Genomic DNA, 17,257 nt, shown 5'->3' on the forward strand with positions numbered 1-17,257 from the left:
TCTCTACATAAATTTCTTCTGACTGCATCTGCTTTAAAGCAAAGCCTCCTGTAGTGAGCCTTGTGGTTTAACTGTCTTTCCCCTTCTTAATTCTCCAAGGAACTCCCAGTCCCCCTATTGTCAGCCATATGGTTTCAGTATTGACCCAACTTGTAGCTTGAGGGAAGAACCTCAGTTAGCACGAGCCATTCTAATCAGAGTGAACCCAAGGAATTCCACTGGGAATTCTGGGACATAGAAGGTCTCTTCTTTGTGGGGAGTTGTGGTATGGGACTGTGAAGCTCAGCGCTGCTACTGCCATAATGGATGAGCCCAGAATTTCCAGGGAGCACTGCTGAAAGCCTGAGGGTGAGTGCCAACCAAGAGGAAGCAGAGATGGCAAATGGCTTAGGATATGATCTTGAATCAAGCTGGGTCTGAATCAATGCTATCTCTGAATTATTCTGCTAAGTGAACTACTAAACTCTACCACCTCCTTTAAAAATGCCAGTTCAAGTTTGGTTTTCTATCATTTGTAAAAAAAGATTGCCAGTTGAACCCTACCTATCTAAGGCAATGGGAAGTATTGCTTTAAGCACAAAAAAAGAATATACAGGGTGTTCATACCCCGGCCATACCCTGAATTCTAAGAATATATTTATAACCTTTAGGTTTGTTTGTTTGCAAAATGATACATAATCAGTAATAGTTTTACAGCATTTGAGAGAACAAGCATCTAAAAATGCATTCAAGGCCGGGCGCGGTGGCCCACGCCTGTAATCCCAGCACTTTGGGAGGCCGAGGCGGGTGGATCACGAGGTCAGGAGATCAAGACCATCCTGACTAACATGGTGAAACCCTGTCTCTACTAAAAAATACAAAAAATTAGCTGGGTGTGGTGGCGGGTGCCTGTAGTCCCAGCTACTCGGGAGGTTGAGGCAGGAGAATGGTGTGAACCTGGGAGGCGGAGCTTGCAGTGAGCCAAGATCGTGCCACTGCACTCTAGCCTGGGCAACAGAGTGAGACTCCGTCTCAAAAAGAAAAAAGAAAAAAAATACATTCAAAGCAAAACAAAGGTTTCTGGTCTTTGAAAGCATACTTGCAACCACAATTACCAATGACAACTCTAAATTGTTTGTTTTTTTTTTTTTTGAAAACGATCTATTGTCATAGAAAGCACTCTTTATAGAATAGAATTATGGAATTTAAAACAATGTGTGGCATGACAAACCCAATCAGATCTGTGCAGTATATTCATGTTTAATTTTTATGAGATTCTTATGTGATAGTGACAACTGCACCCTTGACCTTGCTGAAGGAGGGGAGGCATGAAGCTAATCAGAAGATTTTCTCTAATAAGCTTTCATAGAAGAGTTTTCCAAATAAAATGAAGAGGGCTATCATGGCATATCATGTTTCTCTAATTTTCAGGAAACAAAGATACTAATTTGCTTTACTCTTAGGGATTCTTAAAAGGCCTCTTTTCTAACTGCATATTTAGAATATATAATCAGAGGACCAACGTTCAATATCTTTTTTTGTGCCATCACTTTAAAAAGTGCAGCCACGCTCCCCACTGAACAATCTGGAGTTGAGAAATGATCTGGGAGTTAGCCCAGAAATAGTGTGAACAGCTAGAGCCAATATTGACAAATCCTTATTCTCCAAACCCACAAGTTTCTCTCCTAGGTAAGCTCATGGGGCTCTCAATCATACCCTGTCATTCTTACTTCACACACTATTCCCACTTCTTTGGTTATCTATATTCTGAGCCCACAAATCAGAGGCATCCAGTTGAAAAAGCTGAAAGCTTCTAGAATGGCACTATCCAATATGGTAGCCAGTAGCCCCATGTGGCTACTGTGCACTTAAAATGTGGCCCGTCCTAACTGCAATGTGCTGTAAGTACAAACTACACATCAGATTTTTAAAGACTTAATATGGAAAAAAAAGACTGTAAAATAATTTTTTATACGGGAAGCATATTGAAATAATATTTTATATATATTGGGTTAAATATACTAGTAAAGTTAATTTTGCTGGTTTCTTTTTATGATGCTGATTAGTTTTTGAGACAGGGTCTCACTCTGTCACCCAGGCTGGAGTGCAGTGACACGATCATGGCTCACTGCAGCCTCAACCTTCTGGGCTCAAGCGATCCTCCCACCTTAGCCTCCCGAGTAGCTGGGACTACAGGCACATGCCACCACACTTGGTTAATTTTTTATATTTTTTTTGGTAGAGATGGGGTTTAGCCATGTTGCCCAGGCTGGTCCCAAACTCCTGGGCTCAAATGATCTGCCCACCTTGGTCTTCCAAACTGCTGGTATTACAGGTATGAGCCACTGCACTTGGCCTGTTATTATTTTTAATATGGCTACTAGAATTTTTAAAATTATATATGTGGCTTGCATTACATTCTTATTGGCAGTGCACTTCTAGAAGCAGGCCTACTCGTCATTCATTCATTTAGTGAATCAACAAATATTTATTGGGTATCTTTTGTGTGTTTGGTGCAGGGCTAGGGGATAAGAATGCAGCAGTGAACATGGTTCCTGCACTCATGAAGCAAATGTATCCACTGTGGTACAAAAGAGACTGTAAAAAACAAACCCAAATGGACAACAGGTATCTAAAAGCAGGGGATATTTAATCAGGAATATTCCAGGTTACTAGGGTTATTATGGCTATTTGAGTTAAGGTCCAGGACTATATAACTTAGCATCTAACCCTTATTGTTTTAGGGCAGAATCTAATACCATAGGTGTTGGCCTATCCTTGAGTTAGTCAGGAAAAGGTTACATGCTATGGGCTGTGTTCTAGTCTGATTTGTACTGTGGCTACTACACGTGTATATGATCTTCCTCATGGAACGGAGACAATTTGGAGGGCGGTGACCATGTTTTTTGACCTTGGTCTCAACACAGTGTCTCCCAAAGAGTAGGGGAATACATATGGAATTAAAGTATGTCATGTGTACTCATTTTAAAAAGCAGTTAGGTGTATACTTTAAAAAGAGTTCTTCCCCAAATACCTAAAAAATAAAAAGTTTAGCACTTAAGCTGGTAAGTTTTAATTATTATTTTAAGTCCTCTTTCAGATTATAAATTCATGCATACCTGATGGTATAAACAAAAAGTTCTGAAATATCTGAACTAAGTCATCGTTCATTACTAGCAGGGTTAAACATTGCAGAAGAGGTGCCACCTTGGATAGTGTTATTTGATGGAGGCCAGGATGATGCATCTGTCTTCTCTCTGAAGTGCTTTACAAAACATTACGAGTTGGTCAACAAAACAAAACACAAAACATGAGTTGCAAAGGGAAACATTTAGCTTGCAATTCTTATTACATCTTTATTATCAGTCAAGGTCACAGTCATATTAAAAATATATAATTTAATTCTCAAATAATGTCTTTGTTCCTCTTTTTCCTAAAGTCCATTGTCAAAAGAAGTCAAGGTTGAATATATTTTGTAGCTGATATACATATGCTGACAGACAGCACAATGTTCTGAAATGAAAACAGAGATATTATTGCTTTATAAAAAGAAACTTGGTCCCAGAGAGGAGAAAAATAGATAGTACACAAGAGTGACATAAGAAAAAAAGCAAAGCATTATCGGAGAATTGTTTCCATTTACGTGAAAGCAGTATCTGTGATTTTTGGCTGACTGCTCCAAGTACCGTGTATCTCCTACATCAGTGCTTTGAATGTATTCTTCTATAAATGCATGTTAAATTAATGTAACAGTAATAATAAAACAAAAATAACTGTACAACAATCAGTCCACCATTACCAAAAGGGTAACAAGTTCACAAATAATCTCCTCCCAAATTTCCAACCATGATGATTTTTAGAATTGTAGTAAGGCTTCCCTTTGTAGATTTATTGAAAATGTTTCGTACTCCTACAAGTTTGCCCTGCCTTCCTATAAAGAGTGAAATTCACTTTGAATCGACTGGTGGATAATTTTTCCATTTTTCCTCAGGCAATTTGAGTTACTCCAATAAATTCAAATATGGGCCAGAGGAAATCATCTCTCAGATGGGCAGTGATTGGCCAGTCAGCAGGAGAAGCTGCTTATGCCTTGTTTGGTACATTGTGGAAAAACACACTTTAATAAATACGCAGTCATGCCTGAGTACCCATCCTCCATCCCGCCACCCCCCAGTATGGCAAAAATCTGGTCAGAGTCCATTTGGGAATAATTCCATGGTTCTTGGGATCCCAAAGCTTCCAGAGTGCTGGCTGGTCAGGGAGTGTACAGTCAGTCCTGGGTGGCAAATGTCCCATTTTTTAAGTACCAGCATGTCCTTCTCCAGGGTTGCAGGGCCACAGTCTCCATGAATGAAGATGGCTTTTCTTAGCTGCCCTGTGACAACTGGGTTTCACATTTCCTGAAACTAGATCTGTGGAAGGAGTCCCTGAAATTAAGAAAAGAGAGGGAGGAGAGGGAAAGAGAGCGTACAGAAGCAAGAAAAGATCAGTTAGCCTTTTAGAAAGGGTTGGGGGTGGATCACCCAGTAGAAATGGACAGCAGTCATGGACAACTCAGCAAATAATAAGTGAAAGGTCTGCGAACCCTTCACACTGTGCCAAAACAAACATACAAACCAACCAAACAAACAAAAAACCAACACAGGCCATCATTCAGCCCTGGGAATACCCTGGCACAAGACCAACACCAAGGTGTCTGGGAGAGGTCAAGGAGCAGGGATGGGGAGGACAGAGGCAGAATGAATCACACTCTGGTAGCCTCTCTTATTGTGGGCCCTCTTCCACCCTTTCGAAGTTCTGCAGCTCCCCAAGTGTAGCAGAGCATGCCCCAAGGTGCTAGGCCCCATGCGCTGCCCTTTATCCCACAGGAAGAGGCCTCCTCTGCCCTGTTCTTACCTCTTTTGACTCTCAACTCTGAATATTGGCTTGTACAGTTCTGGAATTTTCCGCTCGATCATTGGCCTGAGGTTCTCTTTTAGCTTGTTATAGTTCTTTTTGAGTTCCTGCTGATATTCCCTCTGGTCTGCCGTGATGAGACGCTTGTTTTTCTCTACAGCTTCACCACATCTGAGATGAAAATATCAGTGTGGGAGAAATAAATGACTTTGAAGTGCTTAGAAATCTGAGAACAATGAAATTACTTACGATTTTTCGAATAACTTTAAGAGCGTTTTCAAACTGGGTGGCATACCGGGATTACCTGTGGAGCTTTTCAAAATGCAGATTTCTGGGATCTATCTCAGACTTAATGAATCATAACTGCTGAGGGGTAGCACCCAGAAATCTCTGTGTTTGTTTTTTTTTTTTTTTTACCTTATTTTATTATTTTTTGAGATGGGGCTCACTCTATCACCCAGGCTGGAGTGCAGTGGCATGATCACAGCTAATGGCAAACTTCGACCTCCTGGGTCCCAGTGATCCTCCTACCTAAGCCTCCTGGGTAGCTGGGACTACAAGTGTGGGCCATTGCTTCTGGCCCAGAAATGTCTAATTTTAAAAAGTTGCCCAGGGGATACTGAAGCCAACCTAGCCAGAATTGAGAACCTCTGACTTGCTATGTGCCAGAAGAAGTTTCAAGAAGTTTTACATGCATTATCTGTTTAATTTTCCCAACAACCCTAAAAAGTCAGCATTTATCTCTATTTTGTTTCTGAAACTCAGAAATGTTAGGATGCTTGCCCAAGATAACACTGTGAGGAAGTGATGGATCTAAGAGTCAGACTCAAAACACACTGCAGAATGGAAGCTGTTACACTCACAAAAAACTCACTGTGATTTACAGCAACATGGCAGACAGAGCAGATGGCATTCAGCCTCCTCCCACTACGCACATATGGAAGTGCTAGGAAAGCACAGCAAAAACTTGTTGAAAGAGAAAGGGGAACAACAGCTGCCAGAAAGAAAGAGAAAAATCAAAGCTAGAATGATCACAGGAGCTGGTGACAAGGCAGCTGTCAGTAGGACTGCCCATTAAGATTTTAGGACTGTGTATAGGTCTATGGGCTGAGGGGAAGGGGCTTCAAAGCTCACACAAGATTAGTGACGTGGCCTTGGCCAGGGCAAAGGGAGATTCTGGATATGCCACCTGCATATCATCCAGAGCCTTGAAAAGCTATCCCATCTATGAAAGAGGGTTTAGAAAAATGCTGCAAGATGTCCAGAGAGGCAGAATGAAAACTTGCTATCAGCTTAGGGCCATTCATGGGAAAGAAAGTCATATTGAGAAATGGAAATTCTAGGCTTGCACCACACATGGTATAAGTTACAAATGTACATTCCTTGACTGTATGTGCTTCAAGGTGAGAAAATAACTTAAAAGCCAGTCCAAGATTACTGAAATTGCTACGATTCAGACAAACCAACGTAAAGTTGTTCTGGAGGAACACATTCTCAATCAGGGCATATGAGCCACTCTTGCCAAAGATGAGCTCACAATAAAAAATTACAAACCATATGAAGAAACCAACCACCACAAGGGAAAACTAACAGATGCATCAAACAAAAGAATTAGTCCAATAAGAATTAGAGATAATAAAACAACGTAAAAAACAAAAGTTAATATAGAGAGGTAATAAAATGTATAAAATCCTAAGTAACCATGTAACTAGAAAAAAAAAAGAAAATAAATAAAAGGTATAAAATCCATGATAAAAACAAATAAACAGGGAAAATGAAAAAAGAGACCAGGAAAAGTTCAGAAAAGGACCAAACAGAATTTCTAGAAAAAAGAAAAATGCAGTCACTAGGCTGGGTGTGGTGCCTCATGCCTGTAATCCCAGCACTTTGGGAAGCTAAGGTGGGTGGATTGCCTGAGCTCACAAGTTAAAGACCAGACTGGGCAACATGGCAAAACCCCACCTCTACAAAAAATATAAAAATTAGCTGGGTATGGTGGCAGGTGACTGCAGTCCCAGCTATTTGGGAAGCTGAGGTGGGAGGATGGCTTGAGCCTGGGAGGTGGAGGTTGCAGTGAGCCAAGATCATGCCATTGCACTCCAGCCTGGGTGACAGAACCAGACCTTGTCTCACCAAAAAAAAAAAAAAAAAATGCAGTTGCTAAAAGATAGAAACCTCAATGGAAAGGTTAAAGGTTAAATAATAGACTAGACATAATTGGAGAAGTAAATGTATGACAGATCCAAGGAAATCACCAATGAGATTTAAAAAATAAAAAATATGAAAAAATTGGTTAAGAAACAGAGATATAAGGAAGATCCAACCCACATCTAACAGAATCTCCAAGGGAATGGAAAATGAGAGGGAGGCAATATTTAAAGAGATACCAGCTGGTAATTTTCTAGAGTTGAAGAGAGATATAAATCCTCTAATGAACAACAACAGATCTATATCCAGTCTTCTCATGACAAAACTGAAGAACATTAAAGACAGAGAAAATCTTTAGAACTCATCATGGTTATCTGGCTTGTGGACCGTTAAACCTGGTGTTTTCCCTGTCTCCTACACAGTACGGTACACACCAAAGAAGAAAATCATGTTATTTAAACATGATAAAGTTTTGCCTTTTGTTTTGTACTCTTCTACCCAAGGGAACTTACAAATCAATAAACCTTAAAGGGACAGAATAATGGCTGTATGTTACCTAACACGCAATAATTAGTAATAATTATATTATCCTTCAAATGAATACGACGTGGGTGATCAATATGGCTTACATTATTTTCCTAACAGTGGTACTAGATTTGGACTAAGTTATGGAGATACCCAGACATTGTTATCAAATCCTCTTAACACTGAACACATTTTCAGGATGACAGTCAAAGAGGAAGAGGATAGCATGTGGCAAGGAAGAGCTACCTGCCTAGGCAAAAATAAACTTAGGACCACAGCTTCATCATGGAATTAGCCTGCTATAGAAGAAGGACTTGATTTAACTCACACAGAATCTGAAAGAACTCCCTTAACTGGATTTTCACCTATCTTTTATGCTTGTCATTAACTGAAGCAAATTATAGGATACCTAAGGTTATGAATTAAAGGTTTTAGGGAAGAAATAGAAGGGAAGGCATATGGCCTTTGAATCCTGAGAAATCTATATCACCCCTTATTATTTTTTTTATTGCTTCTTAACTAACAGTTACAATTACCACCATGTGTAAAGTAAGATCAATTTCAGGATGACTTCAAGGCCCAAGTTTATAACATTGGCAGGCTACAGGAGGTGGGATGAGTCCTGCCAAAGCTAACAGCTAATTTGGGGAAGTCTACTCTGACAACTTTGGTAAAATCAACTAAACTCTCCTTAGTCTTTGTTTGCAGAAGTAGTAGTAGCTAGCTAACACATTCTGATTGCTTACCATGTGCCCTTGACTGAGTTAAATGTGTTATATGCAGACAACTGGGGTTGAAACAAGCTGCTACTCATTAGCAGGATGACTTAACCATAAAAATCTTCAATTTTCTCATCTGGAAAATGGGGATAATAAGCTCATATAATCTCCTAGGGTTGCTGGGAGAATTAAATCAGAAGCTATGATAATAAGGCAGACAGATGCTTCTGGAGTGTAGCAGATTGTATTTTCTAAAAATGGCCATAAGAATGTGCTCTCCTAGAACCTTGCCCATGCCCCCATCAAGAGGTGGATGGTTCTTTGTGACAACCACAATGAATAGGATGTGGTGGAGGTGGTACTGTGTGACTGGCTAATAAAAGGTAATATGGCCTCTGTCTCTCTGTCTCTGTACTGTAAGAGTTCTGAGCCATCCTGTGACAAGTCTAGTTACCCTAAAGCTGTCATGCAGGAGAGACCATGTGGAGAGAAGGAGAGTTAGAGAGAGGAGGAGCCCCTGCTGTTTGAGTATTCTCAGCCCAGACACCAGACATGAGTGAGGAAGCATTCAGGTAATTCAAGTCCTAGTCACTGTCTCAGTGCAACTGAGAGACTCCAAGCAAAAACTGCTTAGCTGAGCCCAGCCAACCCCAAGTTACAGCAAAACCATTCTCATGGCCACAATACACCTGCTAGGGCCCCAGCCATCATGACTACATCCTAGGCAAGTATCAGGAGTAGAAATGAGGAAAGCAAAAATTATTATGTACCGCATGCATAATAATTAAATTTTCTTTTAAGCCACTAAATTGTGAGGTAGTTTGTTACACAGCAATTAATAAATGTGGTGTTTTATAAAGAAAAACATATTAATAGCTGGAGTAAAAAAATTAGATTTTATGTAGTAATATTACTTTATGTCTTTAAACTTTTATAATGCATAAAATTATTTTATATACTGTTTCTACATTTCTTCCTTTCAGTCATTTGGGTTATATTCTCTAGGTTATTTGATTAAAATTGAAATAATTTCTACTACGTTAATTTAAATCCCTAAGCTAAAGAGGGCCATGTGCTAAATATCCCTCCTAGAGAATAGCCACATCTCTTGGAAAATGTACACAAGATCATAAAATGACACTGCAAACAACTTTTTAAAAATGGTCTTATCTGTAACATTCTCAATAGGTCCACAAACATCTGTGCTGCTTTCACTTAGTGATACAACCATTCCAGACTTCCCTCACATCCTCTGATGCTCCCTTTGTTGGTAAATTCACCGAACACAAGTATTTTCTTAGAACAAATATGCCTGGGGTTTTCTAGCAGTCACAGTTCTACATAAACCAGATTGATAGGGATTAGAAAGGGCAGGAAGTTACGCCTCCAGAAAAGGATTCCTGGCTTTTGATGACAGTAACATTTTGGGGCCTCCATTTATAGAGTTAAGGTCTCCTACAGAGAGAGTAGTCATGCTGCCCTCACCCCCTCTGCATCTCTTGGTACCCCCTCTTTTTTTAGAGAGAGGATCTCATTCTGTCATGCAGGGTGGAATGCAGTGGCATGATCTCAGCTCACTGCAACCTCTGCCTCCTGGGCTCAAGTGATCCTCCCACCTCAGCTTCCCGAGCAGTTGGAACTACAGGCACGCCACTACACCCGGTTAATTTTTTTTGTATTTTTTGTAAAGACGAGGTTTTGCCATGTTGCCCAGGCTGGTCTCGAACTTGTGAGCTCAAGTGATCCGCCCACCTCAGCCTCCCAAAATACTGGGATTACAGGCGTAGCCACTGTACCCAGCCTTGGGCCCCCTTTTTCAGCACAGCCCATACATCGGTTCCTCAGTGTGGCAGACAAACATTTGTTAGTTGTTTTCTCAATATCCATTCTTTCTTCCCTACTAGCAGAAGTCCAGGCAGTGTGGCCACCTGAAAACTTACATTTCCTAGCCTCCCATGCAGGTAGGGATAGCTGATAATATAGGTGAAGGCACTGGGAAATGGGCACATCTTTTTGCTCTTTCCTCATTTCTACTCCTGACTTGCCTAGATGTGGTCATGATGGCTGGAGCCCTAGCAACCATATCATGACCACGAGAATGGGTACACTAGAACCAGGATGGCACGGCAAAGGATTGGAAAAGAACCAGGGTCTCTGATGACGTTATGAGGCCACTACACAGCTCTACATCGACTACCTCCAATCTTATTTAATGTGAGAGAAAAATAAATTTCTTATTTAAGCTACTCTCCTTCTGTTACTAGCAACTGAATACAGTCACTAGAGGGAACAGCTCAGCATGGCAATTAAGAGGATGGACTCTGGAGCCAGAGTGCTCAACTCTGAATCCCGCTTTGCTGCTTACTGGCTTTGCAAACTTAAACAAGCTACTTAACCTCTTCATGTCATAGTTTCTTCATCTGTGATGTGAGGGTGATAAGAGCCTACCTCATAAATTAATGTAAAGATTAAATTAGTTGAAACATATCAAATGTTCAGAAGAGTCCCTGCACACAGCTGAAGCCAGAGCGCATGGTAGCGTTATTATGCCTGACAGACCCAGTCTAAGTAAATGAACCATTTGTACAATATGAGAATGATAAACTATTAGAGATGCTGTATTCTAGTCTCTTTATTTCATAGTTGATGAAACTAACATGCAAAGAGGTGAAGTGCCCTGTCCAGTCACATACCTGTGGGACAGCACAGCTGGATATAAACCCAGAATCCTGCTGCTCCCAGGCCAATGTCTCATCAGCATCACTGTGTCTTATGATTCAAACTTTATAGAGACAGACAAATCATGGATAGACAATCTCCGTATTTAAGTCAGATTAATTCTCTATTTCCCACTCAAATCCATCAGTTCCCTATTTGCCCCACTGAACAATGTTACACTTACTGATCCCTTAGTATGTACAAAGTCTTATTCTAAGTTCCATGTATTAACTCATTTTATTCTGACACTAAATGCAAGGGATAGTTACAATTATTATTCCCATTTTACATCTGGGGAAACCGAGGGTAGGTAACTTCTCAAGGTCACACATCTAGTTAAGGCAGAATGGGATCTGAACTCGGGCAATCTGGCTTGAGTGCCCATATTCCCAACCCCAACGCCACATATACTGCCTAGGAAAGCCATTTCCCCATTTCCAGCTATAAGCCAGGCATATGGCCTTGGTCTCAAGTTAAAACTACTGCTTCTGTTTCCACCTACACTCTACACATTTGGTTGTCCTTTGGCTACTCAGACAAATTCCTTCTCCTTCCTCTTCATAGACCCCAACTCCAGTTTAAAACCACCACCACTCAACAGCCTGTTTTCTGAGCCTATGACCACATATATGCTGCAGAACCCTTTCAGGGTGTATCTGAAACTACTTCTCTTAAAGGCAAGCTGTAACTGGTGTCAATGAGTACTACTATCTTTCATTTAAATTAAAAACAAATTTAACATCACTTAGTCTTTATAAGAATGAGAAAGTCCAGATAAGTATAAAGAAGAAAATTTAAAAACCTAAATGGTCGGGGTGTTTGGGGGAGCAGAAGAGGAAGACAGAAGACTGTATCTCTCTATCTTCTTGTCTTGGCTTCTGAACCCGAGATGTTTTTTATTATTGCAGGAAAAGACAGAAGCTGATTGAGGTCCCAGCTTGGTAACAGTTTGAAGAGTTGCAGGACTGGCTGGATGAGTACTGGCTGCAGCAAGTCAGGCTGCCAGGACTCTTTATGGCTGTTTCTGCTTCCACTACAGCTGAGTCAGAAAGGTCGCTGCCCAGTGGTGGCACTAGACGCAGTGGACCTGGCAAGCAAATGTTTCCACTATTAGCTCTCAGCAACAGAGACTCATTTATGTCACCTTCGAAATCTGGGCTTATCGATCTACAGCCCAAGTCTGCTGAGAAGCTGGAGCTTACTAAAGGGGAAACCTGAGAGCTGTTCAAGCCCCAAACATTTTCCACTTCTGCGTCACCTCTGCTGTCTGTTAGCAGAGTGGAGGAGAAAATACACCAGCACAAACAATGCGAAAAAACAGTTACTCTATTCATTAAAAGCTGTAACTTCCAGATTGGACTTGAGAAGCAATTAAGCAACAGAGGCACCTCATCTACTATCTGTATTCAGGGTATGATTTACATACCGTAACATTCACCCATTTTATGTGTAGAGTTTGATGAGTTTTAGTAAATTTACACAGTTGTGCACCATCAGCACACTCTCACCCACGACTTCTGATCTCTGTAGAATGAAGTGGAGGGCAGGCCAACTGTTGTGTTTGCACATAGAGATGAATAATGAGCAGCAGTACTGTTTTGCCTGTAGCCTTGTCCTACTGATATTGGGACTTCATCCTTCCACATATGTAGCACAGTGCCTGGCACAAAGTAGGAGCTCAATAACTGCTGAATGAATGGATGAACTGACGTCTATAGTTGGTTCAAGTTGCAGCAGTTTGAGCATGTTTGCTTTTTTTTTTTGTTCTCACATAATTTTATTGAGATTTACAACTTCTTTTTTTGCCATTAAAATTTTATTTTATTATTTATTTATTTATTTATTTTTTGGGAGGAAGCAGACGGCAAAAGTGGTAAATGATGATAAGGATGGCCTAAGAGATTAAGCCCTCAGGGAAGGAGGGAGAGGTAATAGGGAGAAATGTGAAAGGGAGGAAATTAAGCCATCTTTGTAGGCTCTCCACTCAAAGTTTGGTCCAGTGTAGCAGCAGCAGCATCACCTGGGGGCCTGTTAGAAATGCAGTGCTTCAGGACCCACCCCAGACCTGCTGAATCAGAATCTGCATTTTTCTTTTTCTTTTTTTGAGACAGGGTCTTTCTCTGTCACCCAGGCTGGAGTGCAGTGGCACGATCATGGCTCATTGCAGCCTTGACCTCCTTGGGCTCAAGCTATCCTCCCACCTCAGCTTCTCGAGTAGCTGGGACTACAGGCACACACCACTACCACGCTTGGCTAAATTTTTGTATTTTTTTTGTATTTTTTTAAAGAGACAGAGTTTTGCCATGTTGCCCAGGCTGGTCCTGAACTCCTGGGCTCAAGCAGTCCTTCCATCTCAGCCTCCCTAAGTGCTGGGAATAGAGGCGGAGCCACTGCATCAGGCCAAAATCTGCATTTTGACAAATCCTCAGGTGATGTGTAAGAACAGTGAAGTTTGGGAAGGATGGACAGTCTCCTGGCCTCCTAGAACAATGCAGCAGCCCAGCCAGCGGGGAGAAAGGTGGGAATGGTTCCCATGTGGAATCACCATTAAAAGGGTAGGAGAACAACATTTAAAATGGTGAATTTGATTCTGAAAATCCAACATTTCTGTAGGCCATCTGGGGAGAATGATAGCATCATTATTGAAACTCTAATGCATGACTTTGTTAAAGGAGCAACCCCTAGGAAAGTCCATTTCCTCTTGTATCTCTTGCCTGGGACTAGTTTTACTGGGCACTGGTTCTTTTTGGAGTAACTTTTCCCGGGGCTGGGAGCTAATGAGAAACGCATGTTTAGTAGGGATTTTGTAAGTACATTTTACCTAGGTGGCGTCATGGAAAGGATCATACCCATGAGATACTGGATTGCAAGATTTATAACTAGTAGAAAAAATTGAGGCAAACTGAAGTAAATGAAAATCACTCTCTTGACAAGTTTTCTTAAACATTTAAATTGTATTCAGAGCCTCATTTACTGATATTATCGTATTTCCAATCTTTCCTCCTTGTCCTAGCATGCTCATGAGAACACGCTGCTCCAGCTGGACTTAGAGGAACCCAGTGCATCAAAGGCATTCCTGACAGAGTCTCGTGGTCCTGCTGGTCCACTCACTGGTACCCAGTCCTCCTCATCCTCGGGGATAGGTTCCAAGACCCCCAGGGGATGCCTGAAACTGCGGATGGTACCGAACCCTACATATATTATGTTTTTTTCCTATATATACATACCTATGATAAAGCTTAATTTACAAATTAGATAGAGTAAGAGATTAACAACAATTATAGCAATATACTGAAATAAAAGTTATGTGAATGTGGTCTCTCTCTCTGAATATCATATTGTAAGTAATACTTTCAAACCATGGGTAACTAAAGCAGCTGAAGGTGATACCTTGGATCAGGCAGGGCCACTGTCCTGGCTCCCTCTTCCCCGCTAGCGCCTTTCTTCCACGTATATAGTCAAGACAAGATTTAAGTAGTGTTTTCCCACAATGCCTCCTACAAATGCTCCAGCCTGAAACTGATTTCTCTTTTCTGATCTTTATAGTCCTGTAGTTAGTCATTCTTGAAGTTCTGTGCATATGCTGCATTGTATTATTCAGGCATGCAGGGCTATGTCTTGTCATTAAGAACAGAGGAACAAGCCAGATCTCTGTATTCCCATAACTAATATCATGCCTGGAATATAGTGAGTGCTCTTTAAACATTTCATAGGTCCTTTTAGAGGTCCTGGGGCATTGTCAACTTTGGAAGCATTCAACCATAATTAATTTTAAATAAAAATATATGAAAAATATATGAAAATATATGAAAAAAATTTTTTTAAGCCCAGGAATTCAAGACCAGCCTACATGGCATAGTGAGACCCTGTCTCCACAAAAAATAAAAAATAGGGCCGGGCACGGTGGTATATGCCTGTAATCCCAGCACTTTGGGAGACCAAGGCAGGTGGATCACTTGAGGTCAGGAGTTCAAGATCAGCCTGGCCAACATGGTGAAACCCCATTTCTACTAAAAATACAAAAATTAGCCAGGTGTGGTGGCACACATCTGTAGTCCCAGCTACTTGGGAGGCTCAGGGAGGAGAATCTCTTGAGCCTGGGAAGTGGAGGTTGCAGTGAACTGAGATTATGCCACTGTACTCCAGCCTGGGCAACAGAGTGAGACCTTGTCTCAAAATAAAATAAAATAATAAAATAATTCCCCAAATATTTTTCTAGCCTTTTAAAAGATATGTATTATGTACTGAAAAAACAACAACAACAACTAGTTTTTCTGTCAGAATTGTTGTCAAATACAGGAAACAATTCAAATATCAAAACATTAACCAAGATAATCTGTGAGTATGTTCACACACATGCACAAATACAAACACACAAAGCCACACAAACATCCTATTACCAAGCAGCTGTGATTCACTGCAGGGCACAGTGTGTCTCGTGTATATGTAGCAAAATTGCGGACCTCTCGCAAAAGCCTGTGAAGGAGGAGATATCTCTAACCTCACAAATGCTAGCATTTTGATGAGTTTTCACTGAATTTAGCAAACTTTTAGTCTCCTTTATCCCCATCTGCCAAGTGAAGATATTCTTACACTTAATATTCTTCTCTAAGGTTTTGAATAGAAAGAAATATTGCTACACATTTTTCTGAAGTCCTTTTCTCTTATAGGTGAAATGCCATCACATCCTTCATACTCATATTTTTAGGGCCATAGGAGACCCAATATATCTGTCTGTACTGCAATAAATTACAAGACTTTGACCAAAGACCCAGTTCCTAACTGACTGCTCTTGAAGCCAGCTCCACTGCAGAATTAAGGAACAGAGATGAGACTTGTCTGACATGGGGAACTATCACAGGATAATACTTTTGAAAAGCCTGGTTTTAGAACTTGCCTCTCTCAATTTGAGGCAGCGTATGTTTTTAAGTTTCTAAAAATAAGATATTATAAGATTTGTAACATTACAATGACTGCGAATGCAAAGAACCTCTGGGACTCTAGTGCATCAGTGGAATATCAGCACATTGATGGACATGCGGACTATTTGGATTCAGAAGACCTGGTTTGAGCTCAGCTCTGCTGCCAACTGTCTGTGTGACCTTAAGTAAAATTATCTCCTCTCTCTGAACCCCCGATTCCTCTTTTGTAAAATGAGGAAGATGATGATACTTGCTTTACAACAAGTGATTGTGAGGCACACGGGATGCTAACCACAAAAGCGTTTTATAGTTGACATGTTAGTTACTCATTAGTAGTTCAAGTAGTGTTGCTCTACTGCAGTGGTCCTCAAACTTCAGTGTGCATCAGGATCACCTGGAGGGCTTGTTAAAATGCACACTGCTGAGCCACACCTCCAGAGATTCCAATTCAGCAGGTCTGGAGGGTGCCTGAGACTTTGTCTTTCTAGCAAGTTCTCAGGCGATGCTGAAGCTGCTGGTCTAAGATTGCACTTTGAGAACCACTGCTCTACTGAAATTCCCAGCCATTTTCCTTCTTACCTCATGATGAATTCCTTAAAGCATAACCTCAACTTGTTGTGATGTCGATAGAGTTTTGGATCAGCAGGAATTTCAGCCAAAAACACTTGGGCTACTTCCAGCGGTCCCTGGTGGAAAAAAAAAAATATATATATATATATATATATATATACACACACACACACACACATACACATACACGTACACGTATATGTATATATATATACACACATATACATGAATATATTCATATATGTGCATATATATGTGCATATATATGAATATATTCATATATATATGAAGGAAATTAAATTGCTTGGGAGAAAATATTGGAGTGACTTCTTAGTTTGAACATTTAATTTCGTAGTTGGTTTGAAATAAACAAAAAAAAGAAAACAAGGAAGGTGGTGGACATCTCAGGAAATTTTGATTTCTTAGGAGGAATCTGAAGTTTTAGAGGAACACTCAGAAGTATAAACGTATTTTCCCTGTGTGTGTGTGTTTTTTGTTTTTGTTTTTTAGACAGGGTCTCGCTCTATCAACCAGGCTGGAGAGCAATGGCATGATCTCTGCTCACTGCAGCCTCCACTTCCCAGGCTCAAGTGATCCTCCCATGTCAGCCTCCCAAGTAGCTGAGACTACAGGTGTGTGCCACTATACCTGGCTATTTTTGTATTTTTTTGTAGCGATGGGATTTTGCCACATTGCCCAGGCTGGTCTTGAACTCTTGGCCTCAAGGGATCCACCCACCTCAGCCTCCCAAATTGCTGGGATTACAGGCGTGCACCACCG

General features: G+C 40.8%; 1 protein-coding gene across 3 annotated transcripts in view; it reads right to left on the reverse strand.

The window, feature by feature from the left end:
- Nucleotides 1–3,309: 3,309 nt before the first annotated feature.
- Nucleotides 3,310–17,257, reverse strand: part of DOCK8 (dedicator of cytokinesis 8) — a 249,124-nt gene continuing 235,176 nt past the window's right edge. For all 3 annotated transcript variants that reach the window (XM_055350708.2, XM_019033579.4, XM_019033581.4), the window contains 3 exons: nt 16,487–16,593; nt 4,876–5,046; nt 3,310–4,406 (listed from right to left, as the gene is read on the reverse strand). In XM_055350708.2, the coding sequence (XP_055206683.2) occupies nt 4,346–4,406; nt 4,876–5,046; nt 16,487–16,593 (339 nt within the window). In that variant the 3' untranslated portion in view covers nt 3,310–4,345. The remainder of the gene's footprint in view (nt 4,407–4,875; nt 5,047–16,486; nt 16,594–17,257) is intronic.

Source organism: Gorilla gorilla, chromosome 13 (genome assembly GCF_029281585.2).
Source record: "Gorilla gorilla gorilla isolate KB3781 chromosome 13, NHGRI_mGorGor1-v2.1_pri, whole genome shotgun sequence".
Classification (NCBI taxonomy): domain Eukaryota; kingdom Metazoa; phylum Chordata; class Mammalia; order Primates; family Hominidae; genus Gorilla; species Gorilla gorilla.